Source organism: Strigops habroptila, chromosome 8 (assembly GCF_004027225.2).
Source record: "Strigops habroptila isolate Jane chromosome 8, bStrHab1.2.pri, whole genome shotgun sequence".
Classification (NCBI taxonomy): Eukaryota; Metazoa; Chordata; class Aves; order Psittaciformes; family Psittacidae; genus Strigops; species Strigops habroptila.
In genome coordinates this window covers 13,694,637-13,719,683 of record NC_044284.2, presented here as the reverse complement: position 1 = coordinate 13,719,683, position 25,047 = coordinate 13,694,637, and the positions used below count along the sequence as shown (strand labels likewise).

At 39.3% G+C, this 25,047-nt stretch overlaps 1 protein-coding gene across 1 annotated transcript; it reads left to right on the top strand.

The window, feature by feature from the left end:
• Positions 1-1,366: 1,366 nt before the first annotated feature.
• On the top strand, positions 1,367-24,392 carry SLC25A24 (solute carrier family 25 member 24). The gene is made up of 10 exons (XM_030496188.1): positions 1,367-1,705; positions 12,240-12,366; positions 12,890-12,977; positions 13,451-13,562; positions 16,252-16,410; positions 16,755-16,907; positions 18,037-18,144; positions 19,818-19,985; positions 21,078-21,228; positions 21,913-24,392. The coding sequence occupies exons 1-10, from the start codon at positions 1,520-1,522 to the stop codon at positions 22,089-22,091; spliced, it is 1,431 nt and encodes a 476-aa protein (XP_030352048.1). The 5' UTR covers positions 1,367-1,519; the 3' UTR covers positions 22,092-24,392.
• The last annotated feature ends 655 nt before the right edge of the window (positions 24,393-25,047 follow it).

Sequence of the window (25,047 nt, the reverse complement as noted above, 5' to 3'; positions counted from 1 at the left end):
CAGAGAGCAAGCTGAGGATGGGCCAACACTGTTCTGGTAGCAAACCAGGCCAGCACTATCCTGGACTGTATTAACATGAGCATGGCCAGCAGATGGAGAAAAGTGATTATTTCCTTCTCCTCTGCACAAGCTAGACTGTATTTAGAAACTCTAGTGCAGTTCTGGGCTCCCCAAAACCTGAAAGACATGGAGAAGCTGGAGAAATCAGCAGAGGGCCACCAATATGTCTGGGGGCTGGAGCACTTGCTCTGTGAGGAGAGGATAAGGAAACTGAGCTTGCTTAACTGGGAGGAAAGGCGGCTTTGTAGGGACTTAAAAGGAGGTCTCCATCTTCTTCGTACCTACAGAGAGTTTATAAAGAAAACAGGATCAGGCTTCTTGTAGTGGGACATGGTGGGATGGTAAGAGACACCACGCACAAATTGAAATGCAAACAGCTCAGAGTGAATTAAAAGGGAAAAACTTCTTCCCTGTAAGGAGAGTCAGGCAGTCCAAGTCTCTGTCCTTGGATATCTTCAAGACTGAATAAAGACCCAATTAATCTGGTCTGAGTTCATGGCTAAGCTTGCTTTGAGCAGGAGGTTGGACTACAGACTCTGTGAGGTCCCTTCCCACCCCGCTTCCTCTGTGATTCAATGAATCTATAACACAGCCAGGTAGTCTTTACGCATGCAAGTCATAGTAGTGTTTAGTCATTTTCAAGCACCAATTAGTCTATGGTCAGACAATATAGCACATTAGCTTTATTAATCACTCTTTGAGCAAGTCTACTAAGTTCCTGCTATAGGGCTGAAAAGCACTTTCCATGGTTGTGTACTGACTGAATATGCACCAGGAAAGCAAGACCCAACTTAGCAGCTCATTTTCACTGCATCTCTCTCATGAAGAACCTGCTTGCTGACATTTCTGTCCATTTGTTCTTGTACCAGCTGTGCCCTTTCATTCACTCCACTGATTTATTTATGAAGCAATTATGAAGTGAAAACAAACACTAGAAGTTTCCTCTTCTGGTCTTTGTTCTGTTAAGCCAAGCAAGCCAAGCTCGTTCAGACTGCCCCTAGACTCGGGGCTCTTCATAAAGCTTCCACTCAGACCTCAACCGTGTCACTAGAATGCACCAAAGTACCCAAATTAGGTATTTTGCAGCTTGTTGGTATTCTCTACTTGTACGGGAAACGTATAGCTGGATACGACCGTGTCAGTGCGGGAGGGAGAGCCGAGGCAAGCCTGAGAGGCTGCGGCTCGCCGTCTGTCCCTTAGCGGCTCGGTGCTCGTTGCTCGTTTCCCGTTTCCCTCTTCCCGTTTCCCGCTCAGCGGCGCAGGGAGGAGGGTGAGCAGGCAGTGCCGTAGGTCGCTCCTCCCTGCGCCGCTGAGGCGGGGCCGGGCCGCTTCTTGCTCCGCCAGCTGCGGGCGGTGGCGGCGGCAGCGGCAGCAGAGGCGGTGCCTCCCGCCGCGCCCAGCCCGCGGGGAGCGAGGGGCGAGCGGCGAGCGTCCCGCTGCCACACCGCACGGCCTCGCCATGTTCCAGCTCCTGCGAGGTTTCGTCTTGCCGGCGGCCGCCTGCGACGGGAACAGGGATAGCGACTCGCGGTACGCCAACCTCTTCAGGAAGCTGGACCTCAACGAAGATGGGAGAGTGGATATTGCCGAGCTCCAGACGGGCCTCCGGGCCATGGGCATCCCCCTGGGGAAAGAGGCGGAGGAGGTAAGAGCGGGCCGGGGGCGCGGCGGCGGCCGCCCTTCCCCGATCTTCAGCAGCTTCCCCCCGGCGCTTCTTCCCGGAGGAGCAGCCGCTGGCGAGCGGTCTCCCTCCAGCACCCTGCGACCACAGGGAGAGTGAGGCGCGGCCTGGCCGCCCCACCCGCCGCCCAGCCCCTGAGGGATGGGGCGCTGCCTGGCCGGGGCTCGCCGTGATGGTCCCGGAGCCGAGGCGGCGTGTCGGGGGCTGCTCCAGACCGGCAGCCGCGTCCGGGGGCTTTGGGCTGCTCGTGGGTAAAGTCGGCCTCGGGCCTGCTTCTGCCTTCCCGGGGACGCCGTGCCTGCTCCAGGGCTGTGTTGTGCAGGCACGCCCCGGGGCTGGAGTGAAGGATCCCGTGTGCGAAGGCTGTTAATAGTACGGCTGTCGGCGGTTCTGTTGCCGGGCTTATTCATCGTGTGTTGACTTCTGACTTCCTTTGACTTTTTGTTGCATGATGTTTGATAGAATATTCCTCCTTCAGCATGATAAAGGATTGTAATTTACATTTTTTGTCTGACATTGCACCTTTGCATAATCTAGGTCAGAATAAATTAAGGCTTGCTTTGTGCAGCAGGTGAGTAAACCTGTATAACAGTAGGCTGCAATATCAGAACTAGTTATTGATGCTAGGTCTTCATCAACTCACAGACATGGAAAAGACTACTTGGCAAGGGCTGTGTTGGATATCAAAGCCCTTCTGTTTAATAATGTAGACTTGTAACAGTGGTCGTCAAACCATGAAACAGACAGCACACACTCTTTGTGCTGTGGATTCTGCTGTGATCGGGTTGGATTGCATTACTTTGTCTCCTGTATCAATGTGGTGACCTCAAAAGTCAGTAAAATTGAGTCATCAAGCATTCCAGTGCAGTGCCAAGTTACACTAGTAAATCTGACCTGTTGTTTTTAGTAATCCTCAGAGATGAGAATATAAAATCATTAAATGCACAACTCTGTAGGCGTAAGTATTTGAGTAGTAAGGCAGGTCTGCGCCGAAAAGGCACGCATAGGTTCACCTAGGCTGAACAGGTACAGCTGGGATCTGTGCTGCAGCTGTTACTGTAACAGTCCTGTTCTTTGTTTCAGTATAAAGAATGGTTAGGTGGCATTCCAGTGCTGTCCCTGTACTAGCTGTTGCATACTTTCTGAAAGGTTCAGGAAAGTGCACTTAAATTTTGACTGCAGCATTAAGAGATGCATTGCGTCAATAATTCAGTTTCAGTGACCTTATACTAATTGTGGGATGCACTGCCAATTCTTCCCCATGGTCTCATTATTTGGTGTCTCTACCTCTACTTGGTATTTAATTGTCTGTCTTATATACTTAAGGGAAAAGTATCCAGCAGGCTTCTTTAGTTGGATGATGCCAAGTATAAATGAAAGCATGCTTTCACTTCAATATTGCTTCTGATCAAAATCATCTTTACAATAAGTATGTTTTGTGTTCTCAATTTTTGGTATAAAGGAGGGACAGTTTGCTCTGTTTGCTTATCCATGGAAGTTGTAGTATTAAGAGCATGCTAGTTACAAACTTCACACATTATATGCACGTTGTAGAAAACCTGTTGTACCAGTTTGACTGTAAAGATTTTGGGGTTTTTACTTACATGGAACAACAGGGGACCAGGTGACCAGTTAATTTTCTGGCATTTAACAAGGGTGATTTTCCCACGTAATCCACTGAGAGCCCTGAGATTCAAGTAGCGTGCTGCTTAAGTTTTGAGCAACCTAGAATTGAAGTTCCAAGTTCTTCAAGATCAGTGTGATGCCTCATTAATAGTGCACATCTGAGTATCTGTCAGTCGTCTTAGTAGCTACAAGATAAAGTGGAAGTGAGATAAGCTAGACTTACCTGCATGTAATGGAGAGCAGGAACTGTGTGCCTTAGTTGCTTAAGAAACACAGAGTAAACAAAATAAACCATGAATCATGTTGCATGTTTACGAGGTGTGGAAGAGTTGTTGGAGTACACTGAAACTTCTACATGCTCACTGTTTTAAAGTTAATGGTGCACACGGTGTGAACTAGAAACTGGACTGCTAATAACTAGAATTGTTATAAGAAAGCCTTAGTAAGACTTGCTTCCAGCTTCTTTCCTGTCTTTACATAGCTAATCTGTTTCCTGTACTTTCTTGCAGCTTGAACCTGCCTTCCGCCTCTTACTTCACTTCAAGGTCTGAAGTGATGATGAGTTCAGTAAAATGCCTTTTTACTACTTGGTGAACAGGTATTTTATTAATGAAGTCAGATGTTGCATCATTGTATTTGTGTTTGGAGAGGCAGAAGTAGTCTTATAATTACTAATAACTAATGAGTAAGTAAATGAGATGAGGAAATATTGAACAACATGGCAAAGCATTAGCTGCTGAACTGCTCAGCCCTGCCCTCATCGTGGCACTATGGGATGGGCAGGCCTTGGGGTATTCTAAAGCAGAGTAGGCTTCAGTGCCTCATGGTTGGGTCGGGGTCTCAGGCTTTGTGCTATTGTTCTGTTCTAGATGCAGGTCTGAGTTACGTTTACAAAAGTACTCTTGCAGGGCCAGCTTCCTTCACATGGGATGTCGGTCACTGTGCTTCTGGGGGCACCACTGCTTCCTGTTTAACCCCTGGTAAGGGACCATGTGAGTGTTTCTGTGTTTCACTGCCAAGTCATTTGGTTCATCCTGAGTTGTCATCTTCATGGTATAAATCAGTGCTTGCGCTACAAGTATTACTTTCCTCTTTTCTCTTGAAATGTAATTCCTCTCTGGAAGGAATATGCATGTCTTTAAAAGATGCAAAGCTGCTATCCATTTGAGTAATAGACTACTGGTATGCTCTTTTTATTTTGCCTTTCATAGTTGTCTTGGCAGTTTTATAATGTTTAATGTATGACGAGACTCTCTTAGGTGAAGTAACATTGTAGATACGGGAACTGATGCAAAACCATGTGGTAAGCTTTGGAGGTAGGTTGCATGTCCCTCTAAGGAAGAATAATTTTTCCCCATAGCAAGACATTGTAGCACAACATGACAGAAGCCCCTGAATTTGTGTTCTACTTGACCTGCCTTCTGTCAGTATCTGACAGACAAAAGTAAACCACTGGAAAATCTGAAATGTGTGCTGCTTAGAGGCTGCCAGATGACTCCTGTTTTATAAGGTAGTATATTACCCGCCAGGAATGGGGAACTTTGCAAAACTTCACAAAAGATTCCTGACATAATACGTCAAGACCTGTAAAGAAGGAATTCATTGTGGTGACAGTATCAAATGGTGCTCTACAAGCAATATTAACAGCTATTGTACAGTCACTTTGATTAGTGGACTTGTCCCATAGAGACACAAAATAGATGCTGGGATCAGATCTCAAATGATCTCATCCTCTGTCTACAGAATGCTATGAGCCTCTTAGCCAGGAGTGCCGTAAATGGCGTGAATGGTTATATGAAGTACTATTTTTGTTCACCCTTCCCTTCTGTTGCAATCAATCCTTAAAGTAAAACTGTAGGAGGCGAATCCCTTATTTCAAGCTTCAATGTGGGGTAGGAACAGCCAAGCATTCAAATTCTGGTGCTACTTACACATTGAGTCCTGGAGCTAGGAGTAGAAAGATGCTACTGAAATGAATGGCTGCATTCTGGAAATAGTGTAATAATTTTATTTGGACTGACTGTCAGGTTTTGACATAAGACTTTGGCTACATTAAGACTTCTTTACATAAAGAAACAGTGTGATGAGACACCTCTGTGTGGTGGAAACAAGAAGACTAAATTCTCAGCAATCAGAATATGTTCTGTTTAGAGTAATTGACTGTGTTTATGAAGATTTTAGTCCAACAAAGTCTAAAAATACTCAGAACGCTTCAAGCATGTTGCTGGAAAGTCAGAATTCCATCAGTGAGGCAGGCACAATGCTGTGTTATAGTGCTGTGTCTCGGGGTGAGAACAGGGCCAGGTGAGCACTGATTCCTTCTCTGCTATTCTCTGGCCATTAAAAACTGGTGCTTCAGAGCTTGAACTTGTCACAGCTGTTCTTAGCCCAGAAAGCACATACTTGTTTAGCGACTGAGCTAAATGTGTCCTTGAGTATTGCTCCAGCATTTTATTGAGACTTCTGGGCTTTTCTTACTTTTGGGAACTTCCTCCACATGGCAAGACTGGAAGGCTAGCAGAAGCCTCTTCATAATGTTGCAGCTCAGAAAACACGAGTTACTTTGGCAAGTTCTTAGAAGAAACTTGGGCATTTTGGATTACATGATATCTACTTTTAGAAATTATTATCATACATGATATGCAGTTTCACAGTCCTACAAGCTTCAGCTATATGTAGCTGAATCTACATATCTATATGTAGATTCATGTCTATATGTAATTCTTAATGTGAAATTAAGCTTTCTCTTGCCTTAATAGTATGCCAAAAACTGGTACTACAGATTTAGAGTAGATGGGCATTTCTAACTTTTTACCAAAGCAGATGTCACCTCATGTGATTGTAGGAAACTGGAACCACTTAGTTCCCTTAAACTTTGATTTTCAGGTCATGATAGAGCTTATGATTATGTCTGATTATAGGGACTTAATTGTGAAGTACCACAAAAAATTTTCAGTAGTGTATCTTGACTAAAGTTGTAAGCAAACGTGTAAGTTGTCGTTTCATTTCAATGGGTACAACTTCAGAAGCTTTGAACTGATCTGTGCTGTAGTCTCCAAATCTCTATATGAAAGAGCAAGGTGAATGTAAGCCTGTTTTCATAACACTTTAAGCATCCAAGGAGACAAAATAAATTTTTATAATACTAACTTGATAGGTTTTTCCCTGAACAGTGACAGGGTACAGTGAATGATTAATTCTTCCTCTTGTTGCTGCAAAGTGCAAGAATGCCAGGCACCAAATATGGGAACCCCCACCTCTGGAAGATTTCTTAACTGCATGTTGAAATGCTTTGCTAAATCCCTGTCTTGAGGCAGCAGTTTGTCCCAGGTAAACAAACAAGGTAAACCTTTTAAGATGATGGCAAGGTGGGGAGGCTTCTGCAGCAAAGTAGTCTTATTTAATGGAAAAAGTCAGTCTACCAAGAATGTTCAAAGTCAAAATACCAGTGTAACTTGCAAGGAATGTTGAGTGAAAGTGCAAGGGATAGTTTGCATCTCCCATTAATGCCATTTCAGATTCTTGGAATCTAATTCATGGCTATGAGTTAAGAGTTTATCCAGGTCCTGAGGGAGCAGTTGCTGCAAGGCATATTGGAGAGCATACTACGACTTGCATCTCTTCCTTTTTAGGCTCTGTTACCTGAAATGGACCAGTGAGAAGACAGCTGCTAGTACTTTCCTGTTGCAAGGAAGATTGGTGCTCGTTACAAAGAACAGGAAGCGAAGCTCTGCAGCTGGTACTCTGCTACTGCCAGGGGTGCAAGTCTCCTGTACTGGAGTGAGGGACTCCCTTAATGTCTGTGTGTGGCAGGTTTAAAGAGCCTGCTGGAGTACTGCTTACATATTAGCTAGTATCCTTTGGGAGGAAAGCAAATAAATACGAATGCAGCATTTGAACAGCATTGAAATTGGGAGGTCTTTGGAGGCAGTAGAAATTACTCAAACTGCTCAAAATGCTGTGTTGTGTTGGATTTCTGGAGGTTAAGTGGGGTTCTAGTTCGTTACTATGTTATGTGGACTTATTGGGGTATAATGCTGTGCGGACACATCGCAGGTCCTTTCCCTTTATGCTGCATTTATCTCCCAGCTGATGCAGTTTGACAAGGCTGACTTTAGTAACTTTAATACTGATTTTTGGGTAATCATTGTGTGTCATAAATTTGTGTAGTCTTGGCAGATACAGATAAGAAAAGGACAACATTAGTTTTTACTATTGTAGGATATGCATCCAGTAAAGAGAGAAGAGTTACATATACTAGAGCTGTGACCAGATTTGGCTTCCAGTAAGATTTCAGTCTAATAACTTAAAATTGTAGAATGCAGAACTATGTGAGTGACTGGCACTAATTATTTTGGAGGTGAAGAGGAAAAGAATAGAAAAAGAGGCAAGAGGAGAAGGGAACATCGTGATTGGATTTATATATATAGTACCTCTGGTTTTAAAAGAAAATGTAAAATTTCTGAATGTCCAAAGACATGATGTTGTTCTTACTTTGATGCTTCTGTTTCTTCTATGCAGTATTTGTAACTGTGCACTTTGAAACTCTAGTCGCAGATTGCAGAACAATGAATTGCTAATTGCACTGATTAGGTATCTTTAGGTGTCTTTTTTACTTGTCTTGCAGGTAGCATGGTAGGAAGCTAGAAACGCCCAGTAACTTCTTGACGGATCACTTCATTTTAAATATTCTTTACATTGTATTAATTAGCTGAAGTAACAAGCTAATGAATAATGCTTAGTAATCATTTGTGCTGAGCAGTCCCACTTTTCATGCTTGATTCAGTTTTGTAACCAGAATGTGAAGCCTTATGCACGATACACAAATAATGATACTAAGTAATATCAAAAGTAAACTGTAAATTTAAAAGAAAACCCTACATTAAAGCATTAAGATTTTTAGTGTTTTGCTTTCTCTGTCTTTATGTTGTAGCTATGAATGTGCTAAAGTTCATAACTTTGGCACAGAGTAATGTAATAATTCATTAGGCCACTTACAGAGCACCAGGATTTTTAGGTGCATATAAAGCCTGTCTGTAACTTTACTGTGTTGTGGCTTGTGTTTCCACACCAAAGACAGAGGTCGTCTGGAGGCGAAGGCATTCAACATGCTTTCTGTAATTCAGAAAATAAGAAAAAAATAAAAAGACTCAGTGTTTCAGTCTCCTTGTGGCCTTCCACATTGGTGTTGCTGCACTGTGCAGGACTTTGAAAGCAACTGTATTAACAAAACATACAGCAGAAAAAAACCCCGAAAGTAGCAGAATAAAAAAAAGGAGAGATAAAAAACCAAGGCAGCAATGTCATGACCAAATAGGTCAGCCCTGGAGCATTGTAGTCAGTATATTTGAAGGCATTAAAAACAAAGATCATCTAAGCTGTCTTCTATCAGCAAGTCTTTATGTGGCCACCATTTAATTTTATCTAGTGAATTATCTTTATTGCTTGGGGTTAAAGTTATTATATAATGACGGAAGAAATGGCATACCTTGAAAAGTAAACTTTTTTCTCTTGGGGCTGGGCTTACATAAAGGTGAAGTGATCCCACAGTAAGTCAGTAACAAGAAATGGCAGGTTTTATGTGGCAGGCACACTGACCATTGTTTCCCAGGACTTCTAAGCAAGGATTAGCATCTGGTTTGATTCCTGCTCCATTGTTGTAAGCATGCCTATTTCAAAGTGCACCCAGTTCTCTGTCAGAGAAGTTGGTGAACCAGGAAATGGCACAGTGACAAGTGGCACAGTGGCAAAATCTGGTGGTATATTAAATGCAGAACAGCAGGGTTGGTTCCTTGTTGATCTGAAGTGGGGGTGATTGAAACAGATTGCCTGAGGAGGCTGTGGAATCTCCATCCTTGGAGATGACCAAGACTAATTGGATGTGGTCCTGCGCAACCTGATCTAATTGGACATACTTTGAGCTGGGGTTGTGCTTGATGGCCTCCGGAGGTTCCTTCTAACCTGAATTATTATTTGGTGTTGTGAGTGGGCAGTTTGTACCTGGGATTGTGCCCGGCTTCCTGCAGAATCAAGCATGTGTCTTCCTGCTGGCTATGCCCATGGAGCATGTCACCCCCCACGAGGGAATTTCTGCCCTGCCAGTGGAAGGCAAGCTCCTTTGAGTGTTCTCTTTGTTCCACAAACTCACAAATTACTGGTTTTAATCTTGAAACTTTAACACCTGCATGATTAGTACATTTCGTAGACACAAGAGGCTTTTGTTTCTATGAACTTTTAGATTTGTAATACGAGAAAAGTGCATGTGGCTGCTCAGTGAAAGCATACGATTTTGTTCCCCGTTGCTTCTGTTCTGCTGCACTGAGAGTGGCTGAGGCTGGCTTGAAGTCTGGAAAATAACTATAAAAACAAAAGCAGGGAATGGAGAGTATGTTTGTGCTTATCCTTTTCTGGCTGTTGCAATATAAAATCTGCTCATTTGGCAGATGAAATGGAAGGTGGCCCCTTCACACACACTAATTGCCAGTGCTCTAAACCTCCTAGGAATTTCCATTTTCTTTGGCTCACATCGTCCTCAGCAGTGGAGGTTTTATAACTGTAATTTAGTTCAAGTTTTGTCATATCCGTGAGCCAGAATAACACTTCCCTTGTTCTACCTTCTTGTTTGTGTAGTTCAGATAGCAGTAGGGAATAGTAACAACTTATGTTGATTAGAATTCACTCAGTGTGTATATGACTGACGTGTAAATTACCTCTTCTCAGTAGCTTGTGGGAGTCTAGTAGGATGCTCAGTCCTGCAGTATGAGATGCCATGTGTGCAGTACAAGATGTGTTGAGATTGCAGTGTCTTTGAGGGGGGGGGCTTTCTTAATATCTTGCTAGAAGCTCATTGTCAGAAATGCATCCATAAACTTCAATAAGTATAAACTATTTTTCTTTGTAATGGGAAATTCTGCACAGCCCTAACCATATTGGTAAGGATTTGAAAACTGAATTGATGCGTATATTTCTGTTTTCAGGTTATTAGTAGATATTACAATCAAGTTGAATTTACAAGTATGCTAAGAACGCTATTTTTCTAAGATGATACCAAACACTTTTCTCCGAGTATATGGTAACTTGAGTCGATTTTATTGTGCATAACTGCTTTATTATAGGAGGTAGATAATCTCCTTATTGCACTGTGTCATGCCATATTAACTTCCTTTCTTTCATCGAGAAATCTATGATAATCTTAGGAATTTGGGGTTTTGGTTTTTTTTTTTGAGATTAAACATGAAGTGCATCTCTTTTTTAGTGTGATAGGAAAGATAAAGGAGGCAGCATAAATGTAATAAAATATTCTCAATTTTTTTTTTCAGACACCTGCAGCAAATACTCCAGAGTTTTCAACTTCCTTTATGCTTAATGTCTGTAGGCTAGAACGTGCTGGACTTTGGTCTTTTGAGGACTTACACTAATTATAATGGAGTAAACAAAATCATTAAAGCCAGATTTTGCAGATTACAACAGCCATGCAAATCCTGCTTATTCAGAAACTACAGTTGCCCAAGGCAGTCTGCAGAATAGAAATTTGGAAGAGTTTCTGGCGCATGCTTTACATGTACCCTGAAGTACTCTGAAACTTACTGCAAGTTAAGGAAGAGATTGTGCTATCAGTTTGGTCTCCTGTCCATCTTGTATAAAGTGCTGCTCTTGTAGGATTTCACACTTTGGGGGAAACCATGGGGACTGATGCCCAAATCAAGAGAGGAGGCATAAGTTCCCCTTAAATCTTGTGTTCCGGAGCAGGGTTTTGGGGTGGATTTCCCTGCCTGCTTCCTGCCCACCCTGCCGGAGGAGACAGCAGTGCTGTGGTAGCCCAAGAGTGGGTGAAAGCAGTGAGCTATGGGCCTTGCCTCTCCTCCGCCCCACTGTGCTCTCTGCAACCCTTGCTGTGGCATGAAGCCCAAGCTCATAAATCCTGCAGAGCTTGTTAGCCTGGGCTTCATGCTTCTCAGGGCTTCGTCTCTGGGGACAAACCTCAGCAGTTACAGGCTGATGCTTGGAGGGGGCTGCTGTAACTTCGCTTTATTAAAAACTGTGTTTTCACACGCAAAGATGGTATTCTGGCCCTTTTCTGATGGAGATGTGTATGCCTGGGCTGTATTTCAGACTTGTTTCCTGCAGTGCTGGCAATTATATACCATGCATTTAACTCATGGTTAATTTTATGTATAGATGTTTCTTACCTGTGGGACAATTACAAGAAAACACATACAAAAAAGGAAGATTACTGTGCTTCTATTTGTTTGCCAACAAGTCTGTTGTTTATTTGTTTTATCAGGGCTTCAGTTTGAAGTAGAAAGCCCTACCTTCTCAGACCCTGGGTGGTCAAAGGCAAGATCTTCGTATTTTTCCCGGTCAGCAGTTAAATAATTAGTTGCTATCTTTATTTTTATAATTCATAATTAACAGACCACTAGATTTTTTATTTATTTATTTTTTTTAATTTTACTGACATATTGACAAATTTCATGTATAACCATGAAAAGTCACAGAATTAGAGTTGTTCTCTTTCATTTTGTCCTGTTTCTCACCTCCTCCTCCACGACTTATTTGATACTTGTAGGTATAACTTGCCAGTGCTAGTAAGAAACTTTAAAATCTTTGAGTAGGAAAGCTATGTAAATAAAAGAGAAAACACTCGGCAGCAAAGATAAATTGAAGAAATCAGTTATTTATGAAAATACTGTGTGTGTTAAACTCCAAAAGCAAAATATATCTCTGAAGTGTATGCTTACATGTTTTCCTGGTTTGACTCCCTAAGTGACCAATATGAAGCTTTCCTTAAGGCTAGGGCTATGTCATGCTGCTGTTGCTTTGTGACCTGCTGTAACTTGGAAAAGTCAAATGTTGAATTTTCTCTCAACAGAAAATTTTTAAAGCTGGAGATACGAACCAGGATGGACAGCTAGATTTTGAAGAATTTATGCAATATCTTAAAGATCATGAGAAGAAGATGAAACTGGCATTTAAGAGCCTGGACAAAAACAATGATGGTATGCCTTGATTTATTTGTTCAAACATTGTTTGAAGAAGCTCTGCTTTAAGAGTTATCTTGATTTATATTCTTTGTCTAAACCTGAGAGAAAAAATTGTGAATATGGAACCTCTACTTCTTTTCCTTAAAATGATCATAATAATAGTTTACTATAGATAGAAATAGTAAATGATTATAGTAGCTTTTTTTTTTTATTATTATTATTTTCCAGGTCCGTTGATCTGGGGCGCTTTGTTCCCCAGATGGAGAAACTATGTGGAAGTTTCTAAGTATCTGTTAAAGATTAAATACTTTTTAACTCAATGGATGGTTGCCTCTTGTTTGGTTACATGATTTTAATGTACTTATTTTCACTCAGTCCTTGTAGTAGACAATCAAAATACATAATTTCTGTGTAAATGGGTTTTAAATGATCTTTGCTATTATGTAGGTGTTACAAGAGAACTTAATGAGCTCCAAGGTGCAAAGTGTATTAAGCTCCATGTTTTAAACATGCACTATCTTTCTTTTACTGTTTCAAGGAAAAATTGAAGCATCAGAAGTTGTCCAGTCTCTCAAGATATTGGGTATAAACATTTCAGAAAAACAGGCAGAAAAGATCCTGCAAAGGTCAGGAATTATTATTTCTTTAAGCGTTTGAAGCTGCTTTGTGCTGTTAATTATTTTATTTTTATAATTCAGAGAACAGGATAAATGGGATTATAATTTTGAAAAGCGTTGGTACCTTCAGTGGTACCTTTATAGAAATTCTTATATATTCTATCTGTTCTTGGGTGATAGTAAGTCTAGTTGCTATTTGAGCATCTGGTTCTGGGAGGAGAATGTTACCTCATTTCCCTGTAAATGCTGTTGATAGAACAAAGTGTTATAATATGTTCTTAAATGGAATATGGAATGTTCCCATATGGGAAGGCCACTGCAGATTCAGCCTTGAAGTCTCCATATGGAATTTACAGTCAGTTGTCACTAATGTGATGGCCAGTATTAAATTAAAAAAAAGAGTTTGGGAGGAAGGCAACAAAACAGTAAAACTCCATCCCTGTTACTATTTCCTTAAACAGTTCTGTTTAATTTCTTTCTAGTATTGATGCTGATGGGACAATGACAGTAGATTGGAATGAGTGGAGAGATCATTTTATGTTTAACCCAGCTACAGACATTGAGGAAATAATTCGATACTGGAAACATTCCACTGTAAGTTCAACTTTCCTTTTAACTTAGTGCAGCTTTTAAGTTCATCTCTGCTGTGTTAGTTTGCAATATTGAGTATAACAGCTTCACAGTTGTTACATTTCAAGCATACTTGTGTGTAAGATTGTTTTGATTTCCTTTTGACTTCATGCTCTCCCATTTACAAGCACAATAGTGTCACGTGAGGTTCTTCTGAAAAAAGAATTTCATCTAAACTTTGCTAGTAACGATCAGTAATTCTTAGGAAGGAATCCTTTTTCTCCCTTTGCAGATATTCTGCAGAAAGATCAAAGTCACAATATTAAATAATTTTCTTTTCACAGTACAATACATTATGCTCAGCACTTTTGATGTGTTGAAACAAATTACAGAAACATTCTAACTGTTTCTCATGTTGAAATTAGTTAAGTAGTTGTATTTATATAGTAACATTATTACAATCTTAAAATCGCTGGTGTCATTGGTGATTTTCTGTGCACATGTTCTCACGCTCTTTTGTGCTATAGAGTTTCATTTAAGAATGATAGAATATACAGCAATAGGTTATCCACTGAGCAGATAATTTTTTTTAAGTTTCTATTGAATGGAGCTCTGGCCACCTCAGTGACAGGCTTTTTAGGACAAATAATAAGGTAAGTAAACCAATAGTAATCCTGTTTGCTGAGGAATTACTGGAGTAATCCATGAAGTTAGGTAAAGACAGATTCCTTTCAATATAAGTGAGACCATTTATATCTTCAGGTATTAGTCAGCATTTCCGTAATAAAGAAACAGTTTGTGAGATCTGAAAGCTTTGAGTGTTTCACACTTCAGCCTCAGTTCAGAAATGCTTGCCGGAAGAGAGTTAGCTCCCTGTTTGCTGATGAAAACAGTTGAAGCACTGCTATGAGATCAAATAGTCCTAGTGCTAGTTTACTTAGTGGAAAAAACCCCTTTGCTTTAATAAAATGTTTCATATTAATATTATTAAACATAAGAGGTTTTTCATGGGTTTTTTTTTTTTGGTTTTTGTTTTTTTTGTTTTTTTTGTTTTTTTTGTTTTTTTTGTTTTTTTAAATTATGGTATGTCATTAGTTACTCCCATGAAACAGTTTTAAAAGTCTCTTGTGATCTGACTGTGTTGCAGTCAGCTGATGACCCAGTTATCTCAGCAAGCAAAATCCAGCTCTACGGCAGCACAGCTGGTCTTTCAGATAAGAGCAGATGTGACAACTCACACATCTGGCTGGTATTGACAGCTCTTCCAATTCTGTTTTTATTGTAAAACTTTAATTGCTGTCAGACTCTTCTAAGCAGATTATTGCATTGGGATAGAATTATTACAAATTGGTAGTTTTCTGTTATAAACACCCTAAAATTTAGCTTGCTTTCTTAATTGTGTTTAGAGCTTGGTAGACACAAGTTTTAAACCCTGGTAGATATGCATAATATCTCTAAGAACACTGAATTCATATTTTAAGAGTTCTGATTGACCTTTTGATGATTCCATGTAGTTGAGCAACTGATGACACCTTACTTGGAAACCATGAATGTCAGAAAGATGAAAGAATTTTCCAAGTAATCTATGTTCAGTATCCAGAATAGTTAGTGCTTATCCTGCTTGTCCAGTGGCTATATGTATAATCTGTATCTTGCAATTCTTGTGTTCCAAATGATCAAAACAGTATTCTGCCTACTTAACAGATAGGGAATGCAGCATAAGTTAGGAATGTGGTGTCAACAATTAAAATCAACAGTTGTTAAAAAATTTATCGGTTAACTTGCTTTCTGGTCAGTACTTACCAGTTATGAAAACGTTCTTGCTTCTTTATAGGTTTAATTTATGCATAATACTGGTTTTGCATTAGCTACAGTGTATTTTTTTCCTCATATATTGTGGTTATGAATTGCATGAAGAGCAGAGACTATGTTTAAGTGATATGTGAGATTCCATAGTCCTGTGTCTTGGACAGCTTCATTGCTAAAGCCTACAGTAGTGTTCTTCGATCAAATTGTATGGTAATACAAACATGCACCTCTTAACGAAATGACAAACTTTTATAGTTGAACAATGTCGTTCATGTGTCTTTCAGTGTAACTGAGGATAAAATAATGTATAAAGCATTAGTCAAACTTGTAGTTTTGTAAGGTAATACACAGCAGTTACCAGAAATAGAATATTCCAATACATCCGCTATAAAAAGGCTACTTTAAAATGGTGGTGGTGGTGGCAAGATCCCACATATGTGTGAATAAATTACCATGAGAGAGAAATCTCTTGTTAGCATCCTTAGGAGATTACTGAACTAATCCTAGAAGGCTGTCCAGTGAAAGGTTATCGGCAGCATATAAGCATTTGAGCTTTAGTGCTGACTGTGAAGTCTACTGATCATGAGAGAATGTTGTTTGGGCCACGGTCAAGGTGGGAATTCAACATAATTTTTAATGATGATGGTGCAGTCTTTGAAATGGTGGGTCTGTGGTGGTGTTGCTCAGTATCTATGTAGAAGTCACTAAAAGTTGCTATTCATTGAATAGCAATAGCAATCCATAGCAATTTAATTATAGAATGTACACTAGAGATTTATTTTTCATTAGCATTTTATTTACATGCTCTCAGGTGGTAGGTTAATTTGGAATTAGAGCTCTTCGTAAAATTTGAGATGATGGAATGAGAAAGTTATTTGCACATCTTTGCTTTGGATTCTAATAGGTGTTGGATATAGGAGATAGTTTGACTGTTCCAGATGAGTTCACGGAGGAAGAGAAAAAGACTGGACAGTGGTGGAAACAACTGTTGGCAGGAGGAGTGGCTGGTGCTGTCTCTAGAACAGGCACAGCACCATTAGATCGCCTTAAAGTAATGATGCAGGTAGGTGCAATGTTCAAGAACTTTGTAGTTTCCAGTGTATCACTTCAGTTTTTGGAGAGCTGTTATGGAAAACTGACGGCCAAACACAATATCGAAATTCTGTAAGCCTAGTTATGTTTTGACATTTTCCGTATTTTGTTCATAAAAATTCTTTTCCATAGTCATATTGGCAAAATTGTAATCAAATATTATAGTACTTGTGCCACTAAAATAAGATTTTCTTTCGGTAGTGGTTGTGGTTTTTGCTAGTTGATATATTTAAACAATGTAATACGTAGGTGATGAGTTTTACAATCTAATCAGAGCAGTGTTCTTTACTATGACTTTGTGGTTTTTATTTTTAGGTTCATGGTTCAAAATCAAACAAAATGAATATAGCCAATGGTTTTAAGCAAATGTTGAAAGAAGGTGGTATCCGATCCCTCTGGAGGGGAAACGGTGTAAATGTTGTGAAGATAGCTCCTGAAACAGCTATCAAGTTCTGGGCTTATGAACAGGTAGGTTGATAAATCAGGAATGAAAATAACATTATATCACTCTCACTGTTCATTATTTGCCCTTCTGTATTATATAGGAGTTCTTAGCATGGTTGTGGATTTTGTCAAAGTAATTTTAGAGTGACTTTCACATTTTAAAATAGTCTATTTTGTTAATAGAATATCGGATATTAGGCAGATTTTGCTATTGTGTTATAAGTGGTGTCTATCATACATTTTAAACTGTTCTCCAGGCTTCATAGCTTTATGTGGAGTAGTGCAGTAATATCTAGTTTGTTGCTTTGAAGTGACAACCACCAATAATTTAGCACATTATGCTAGCTGAACTTATACAGGATTCTTTTTGAGTCAAATATAATGGTGCTATGTAAGATGCTTTCATCCTGGATTTCAGAGTTATATTTACCTCTGAATCAGCTTTAAGCATCATGTTAAGGCCTAATCCTCCTTTGGAAAATCAACTCCCATTCTGGTGTAGTTAAATGAGCTTTATTTTTTTCTCTGTGGGGCTTGCTAGTGCATCAGGTAAGACGAAATGAACATATTGAACATCTGTGTGCAACTGTGAAATAAAAGCAATAAAACATCAAGTAGACTTTGGTATATTGCAAGACAACAGCAGCCTTTGATGCTGTGGAGTAACCTTGAGCACATTATACCTTACTCTTGCTTTTCTTTTTGGGGGCTGGTGGGGCATTTTTGCGTGGTGGTGTCTCTGTGTTGGATGACACAGTATGTACAGCTCTCTGTCTCTGTGAACGTGCTAGTTCATCTTTCATTCTTTGATTGGAGAACTGGATCTGCAAGGGAGTCGGGTTCCACTTTGTTGTCTAGAAGCCATAACGTGGGTAGCCTTGCGTTGGCTGTTTGGAATACTTGACGGTACTGTGTGTGGCAGAGGCGTTTAATGTAGAGGATTTAGCAGGCTGGAATATTTATTCTGTTCTTGAGAATCTTTGTACACAGAGTTGCAGTAAGCACAGCACTAAATTTGTTGGGTTAGTAAACATAACTGTAAAAAAGTAATTACAGCTTGAAAAGACATTTTGTACTGTACTCCTGCCTCTTGTAGTAACTCTTGGCTCTCCTAAAAAGCATGTGATGTTTATTTTATGTGTTTTAACAACAGTATAAGAAGATACTTACAAAGGATGATGGAAATTTAGGCACTGTTGAAAGATTTGTATCCGGTTCTTTGGCTGGAGCAACAGCACAAACTTCTATTTATCCCATGGAGGTAAGTAGTAGAAAATCTGCTTCCATCGGAGACTTTGCCAAATGTCTGGTTCATTTCCAAGATAAAACCTACTTTGCTCTTGAAAATATTGTAGTAATTCCTCTGTATTCTTAGATCCTAATTTATTTTTACTTTGGACTTCCTTTTAGAATTTCAGTACCAGGCATTTTAGAATATACTATGTTCTATTTGATACCTGCCATTTTTCTATATATTTGGCTGTATAATATTGTCTAAAGCAATGCTTAAGTAAAACTTTAGCTCAGGGAAGAATAAAATTCAGTACATGTTCAAGTATTTTCTAAATTGGGCATTAATCTTCTTCCCCCTGTATGTAAGCAAGTAATAGACTTGTGTGTTTCCGAACTGATGAAGTTATGCTGCATTATGACTGGGAGCTGGGTGTGATTAGGAGATTAGTGGGGAAGGAGAATATGATGGCTACATTTGAGTCTGGGTGGATAAACTGCTCTTTCCTCTGTAGTACATATTTGTATGTGGTACTACACATGTTGCAATTTAAGTAGTGTTAATATGTTAACTGCTTGAGGGTAGCTATTTAATATCCTGATTTTAATGTTTTTTTTAATAGAAGTAGGATGTACTTCCTTTACTGCTGGTTCCCCAGGAAGTTTATCTTGTGTAAATAACTGAGACATATATTGTGTCTGCGATTAAACCTGTACTAACATCAAGATTTGGAAGTAGTAGAAAATGTAACCTAAATACCTTTTTCATAGGGAGGGGTGTCAAGAGGAATAGAATTCAGCTGTTTTCATTGCTGACAGTGATAATCTCTTTTTAAATAGCATCCTTGCTGTTAGAGCCACTGAATCACAGCTAGCCTGAGCACAGAGATGGGTTAAGTTATAGAATATCTGAAATGTTATGTAGATCATCTGGATTACACTGGTCAATGGAGACAGGTGAGCTATTCTGCAATAAGATGCTCGATCTTCCTGCAAAGGTATAATACTGTTCTAGAATTAGGTTTTTTTAGGGTGTTTCTAAGTAAAAGAGAAAAGCAAAGGGCCAGGAAACTCCTGAGGAAGCTCCAGTCTTAGGAGGCTTTAAAGTAGGCCAAATTCTGCTCTGGAAATTTCCTTTGTGGTTTCTTTTGGATACTGTTATTAATTTTTTTATTTTTATTTTTTGTCCTAAGATGCTGTATAGACTTATCTCCATTATTAATCAGATGTTGTGTTTCAGTAGTAAGACACAATCCTTATACCTTTTAACTACCTCTGTGCTGTGCTTTTTGAAAGATTATTTTCTTAGTATGCTTTGCTTTTCCCAGATCAGAAGTATGATCTACTAGTATGTTAATGCTCTCACTTGTTTTTCAGCTAATGCTTCTATTAAATATTGCTTGCACTGTTGCCTTCAAGTTTATCAAAAAAATATGCCTGCTTTAATCAAGGAAAGAAAGCTAAAATGAAATTCAAAAAGCCTAATAATTTGTAAACTGGTGTATGGTAGTATGTGTGCTACTCTGCACTAGGGATAAAGCCAAAGAAGCCTACTGCTAACCATGCACAAAGGAGATTTTAAGTACCAAAATGCAAAGGAGGTCCAGACAATTGAATGAGCAGAGAGATACTGTGTTTTCCTGTGTTTATAAAATAAAATAATAAATAGGTATGTAGTTAAGGCAACTGTTTTTTCTATTTTAGGTTTTAAAGACCAGATTGGCTGTGGGTAAAACAGGGCAATATTCTGGGATGTTTGACTGTGCTAAGAAGATCTTGAAAAGAGAAGGTGTAAAGGCCTTCTACAAAGGCTATATTCCTAATATTCTTGGTATAATTCCTTATGCTGGCATTGACCTTGCTGTTTATGAGGTGAGTTTAGATCACTGAATGCATATAGCTTTCATTAGTTAATTTATGGAAAGGTTAAATATTCTTTAGAATACTGTATCATTAGTTAGATTTATAATATGCTTGTGGTATTACAGTTGCCTTCAATTTAAAATAGACAAATGAATTTCCCCTAGTCTAGACTGTAAAGTTTTTCTTTGCCCTTTTTGGAGGAGTGCCTGTGCTGATGGGCCCTTACATGCAACAGTACCAAACAAGAAATCTACTCATAAGGCAGGACTGTATAGACCTTGGCAATGCAATGTGCTTGCATACTCAACTAAGGCTGTTGGACTTTAACATACCTGTTCTATTGCAAATATGGGCCTTAAAATCCTGGTATGATATTATGTTACCTATCCAGCATTTATGATAATACATTTTTTTTTGTCATTTTGTCTGATTTTTAATTGGATTATAGTAACCTGAATTCCTTGTGTGTCTGTGGGTGTCACCAGAATTCTTTGTGGCTGACATACAGTGGTCTCAGGAGTTTGAAACACCATTGTCTTTCCGTTCAAGAGAAACTGACACCTTTGGCACCCATCAGCAACAATTAAAATCTTTTATCTACTTTACATGCTAGGTGTTGCTTCAGAGTGTGTTAAGTAACTCGGGTGCACACACTGATTTTTTTTTTTTTTTTCCTACTACAGCAGTAACCAGCAAAATTGCTTAAGCAAACACTTTCAAAGCAGAATGGAAGCTCTTTGCTACAGTTTGCCCCCTTGTTTCTGCGTGGGGTGACGTGCACAGCTGTGAGAGTTTTTGTTGCATCCTGTGGGATGCTGAGTTGTGTTTCCCCTCTCCTCTAAAGTATTAACAGGTCTAGAACATGGCACTGTTCCTGCTGCTGTATCCCTTAAGGATTTCTCTTCTAGGCACTAACTACTGTAGTCTGGTGAAAGTCCTTGCCCGTGTGCTGTTTACCTGTGCACTTTAAAAGTTAGCATGTAGCAAGATTGGTGCTTCTCAGGATTGATCCTCATAAGTTTTGTTATGAATAAAGATGTATTTGTTTACTTTCTTGAATGCTGATCTCTTGTCTTAGTACTTAAATTTATATCTTGGCAGCTCTTAAAGAGTACATGGCTAGAACACTATGCATCAAGCTCTGCTAACCCAGGTGTTTTTGTACTGTTGGGATGTGGTACTGTTTCCAGCACATGTGGGCAGTTAGCCAGTTACCCTCTTGCTCTCATCAGAACACGCATGCAGGCTCAAGGTGAGTTCTGTTATACTGAAAATGCTTCTGTGTGGTCGCATCAAAATTGCATCATTTGGAATAGCTGTAGCAGAGACATGGGAAAAAGAAAACCCGTCCAGGAAAATCAAGGATTTATCTGGAAAATCCTTCTTAGCATTGGTCCCTTCTCCCTATTACCCCCAGCATTGCTCTTCATCATACTGGATTCAGATGTAACATTTCAGACACTCGTGCTCTGTGTGCTCTGAGCACCACGTTCCATACAAGACTACCGAGCATAGAGCTCCTGTCATAGCCTGGGAACGCTTTTCTAAAGTCTAGAATGTTTTCATTTTATCTCCTAAAATTTAGGAAGAGACTTGCATCATCCTGTGAAGGTAGACAACCATGTTTGCTCTGGAGGATATTTCATAAAGAGAGTTTCATAGCTGAGTTTTTGCTTAATATATTCGTGCACAGACTTAAGGATAGGAGCCTAGATTTCCAAAGGAATGTAGGCGGATAATGCTTTTCAGTGGGATGTAGACACGTAGATATCTCTCAAATGTCTAGGATTAAAGAGATGTCCCCCTCTGTGAGGACTCAATTTTTAATCAATGGCCCTAGAGGTGGTAGTAGGCTCACTACCCAGGTGTTTGATACTTGCTTAAGAATGTTAATGTTACCAGAACTGTTGTGTAACGCATTATGTTTTTATTCTAGCCTCTGTGGAAGGAGCTCCACAACTAAACATGGTCGGTCTATTTCAAAGAATTATTGCTACAGAGGGAATCAGAGGACTTTACAGGGGCATAGCCCCTAATTTTATGAAAGTGCTTCCAGCTGTCAGCATCAGCTATGTTGTATATGAAAAAATGAAGCAGAATTTAGGAATAGCATGAAATGAAGGAAAAAGGTGAGATACTTCTAATGTTGCTGGAAACACCAGAACAAAAATGATTTCTCAAGTAATCTGCTCTCACAATTAGAGACAGATCTTTGTGGAGAGATGCTGCAACTTCTACTTTTGCCCTGAAGTGGGAAGAAACTATTAAATTCTAGTTCACCATTTTTAAACGGATATCTATATTGCACTTTAAATGTCACTGAGTTTAAAAAAAAAAAAAAAATCAAGAAACTATCTTTAAATCAGCAATTTGTTTATATTTTCAAGAAATTGTGTGTATTTTACTCATTGGCTTTTTTTTTGTATTTGTCTTCTCTAAATGTGTATTTGGCTTGGATCAAACCAAAGGTAGGAGAAGATTATACTGCCTTGTTACTGAATATATGAAGGTGACTTTTTGTTTTGTCACGCTGCCTATACTTCAGCAATTCACAGGCAACATTTTGCATGCCTAAAAGTAAGCACTTACTATTGTTATTTTTGAAGACTTAATGTTAAGTTTGTAAGAAGCAGCATCTTAGATACAAATAAGGATGGAATAACACATTAAAATGTAGCCCGTCACCTTTATCTTCAGGTGAGCCTTTTTGGGGTTTTTTAAATGTTTTTATTTAGAGAACAAGAGCCTGAGAAACTGCTGTTCCGTGGTATCAGAATACCTCAAATGGATTTACACGGTATTTTTAGAATACAATCAGTGATTTTTGTGATTTGCTTTGCTGGACCTGCTTTTCATTGCACTTGTAAATGTTAGCACCATTAACCATGCCAAGCTTTGGATTACAGCTGCACGTTTTATAGGATCATAATACACAGGAACAGGAAAAGCTTGGTTACTAGATCCATTCCATACAAGTGCAAGTCGCTGTTTAAAAACGGAGTGGAGGATCCAGTATTAAGCTGATAGTGATCATAGTACAGTTCATAGTGGAGCTAATCATAGCTGCCCTGGGGAGAGAAATGCTTCTTATTTTGGACTCTTCATTCTTTCCCTTACTCAGAGGGCTACTGTGCACTATGTGCTTTTAGCCACTAGAGGATTGCATTACTATGTAAAGATTTTACAGGTTTGTCATGCAAGAGAAATCCTTTTTCCCTCAGTCTTCTGTGCATGCTGGCTGTGTGTGTGAAATTCAGGTAGTAAAATACTGAAGCATTTTGTCCAAGTGACCAAATGGGGCTGCTGATCTCAGGTGCCCATCAGATTGATGTTAATGAAGCGAGCAAAGCACGCACACAGAACTAGTTAGTGCTTGAGAAACAGCTCCTCAAAAAATGAAGCAGCACTTCCTCAATGCAGAACATTAGGTTTTTCTATGTACTTCCTTTTGGGTGGTGGGGGCACATTTCAGTTGTCTTCAGGCCTGAACACTGAAACTGAGTAACAATTATTGCCAAACTCATTTGTTATACCTTTTCTGCTTTCTGCAATGTGTGGTGTCTTAATCTTTGTAAATTCAAGATTATCTTTGTACTTACCTTGACCTTCTAAAAGCAGCTGCCCTTAGACCACATCTGTGAAATTGGATTATCGAAGGAAGAACTTTGTTCCTGTAAGGTGATTAAAGGATCCCCTCCACCCCCCCTTTTTTTGTAATTGAACAACCAAATAAGCAAGCAAACATAACTAACTGCCTGAACCTCCTTTGTTCCACGTGCTATTTGGGCCGGAGTTTTCAAACAGCAATCAGGCGTCAATGTGTTTAGTGCTTCCATGGTTGGTATTTATGCTCCATAAACTGATATATAACAACTCCAGAAAATTTGTATTATAAAATGTTGTTTTATCCGATTTCAGAAAATGGCAGCTTTACCTGTGTCTTTTGGCCTTCCCTTTAGGGGAACCTTGGACTTTGCACTTTTCTAAAAACAAAACAAAAGGTCACTCTATCCAAATTATCCATGTGTACAATGCCTTTGTGACCTGAATGTTTCTTGGTTTTGCCAACATTCTTGTATCTTTGTGGGATTTGTGAGATCAGCTCCCAATGCATTTTGTTTGACTGTGACCAATGAGCAAATGTATTGTGTGTGTGTGATGTGAAGATGACCTCAGCGGTGTCTACCTTCTAGACTTGGTCCATTTTGTTTCTAGTGTGCAAGTGCCATTATGAGTATTAAAAATCATGGTAGTGATATTTTCAAATGTTGAAAAGATGGGGTCTTTCAAATTCAGTTTTTATTATGTGCCTTTATGATGACTGCGCTCAATTGTGTACTCTTGGTCTCTTAAAAGTATGTTTACCTTTTTAGCTCTATAAAACTATCAGTTTCTAATAAATCTTTGTTTCCTTATCTGGCTGGAGTGTGCTGATATTTTTTTTTTTTTTTTTCCATGGCCTTATTGCTCTATAAGTGTATATGCATAATACTCAATGTCAAAAATGAAGGTGATTTATCTAAAAATAAGTTTGAGACAGGCCTGTGTTTTGCTGGTACATTGGTATTTGAAGACCTAGTTTGAGATTAGTCGATTGTCATCCTGTTTAAAACGCTTGCTGTCTATTCACTTAATGGAAGATCACATAATAGTTAACATTTTTGCTTGTTCATTGAACAGTATTACAGTGTGATTTCTTCTGTGTAAGCTGCATGACAGGACTCTCAACAAGCAGGACAAACATACTTGCTTGTATTCCTAATGTGTATCTTGCTTTGATGTTCATCTTTCTTGTTAGTCAAAGGATCAAAATAAAATCTTTTCAAGGTAATTGACTTAATTTACTCTGCATGTGTAGCATGGCTGTACTACTAAAAGCATGCTCAGTAGCCAGCTCTGACAACTCCTTAGGAGTTTTTCATATCAATCCTTCAAATGTTAAAGATAATTGTAAATTAATTAGGGAGGCTTTTCTTGTCTCTGATTGCTGCAAATACAGTTCTTGAACATAAGATCTAGAAGTTCATTTTGAAGACATTAAGAAGTAGATGCACTGTTTGTGATTCCTGAC

What these genes read in the sequence shown, in the direction of transcription:
- SLC25A24 (XM_030496188.1), top strand. Translation starts at nt 1,520, where the DNA reads ATGTTCCAGCTCCTGCGAGGTTTCGTCTTGCCGGCGGCCGCCTGCGAC. An exon ending in GCAGAAAAGATCCTGCAAAG is followed by an intron (nt 12,978 to 13,450) that starts GTCAGGAATTAT and finishes ATTTCTTTCTAG; the next exon opens with TATTGATGCTGATGGGACAA. An exon ending in AACACGCATGCAGGCTCAAG is followed by an intron (nt 21,229 to 21,912) that starts GTGAGTTCTGTT and finishes TTTTTATTCTAG; the next exon opens with CCTCTGTGGAAGGAGCTCCA.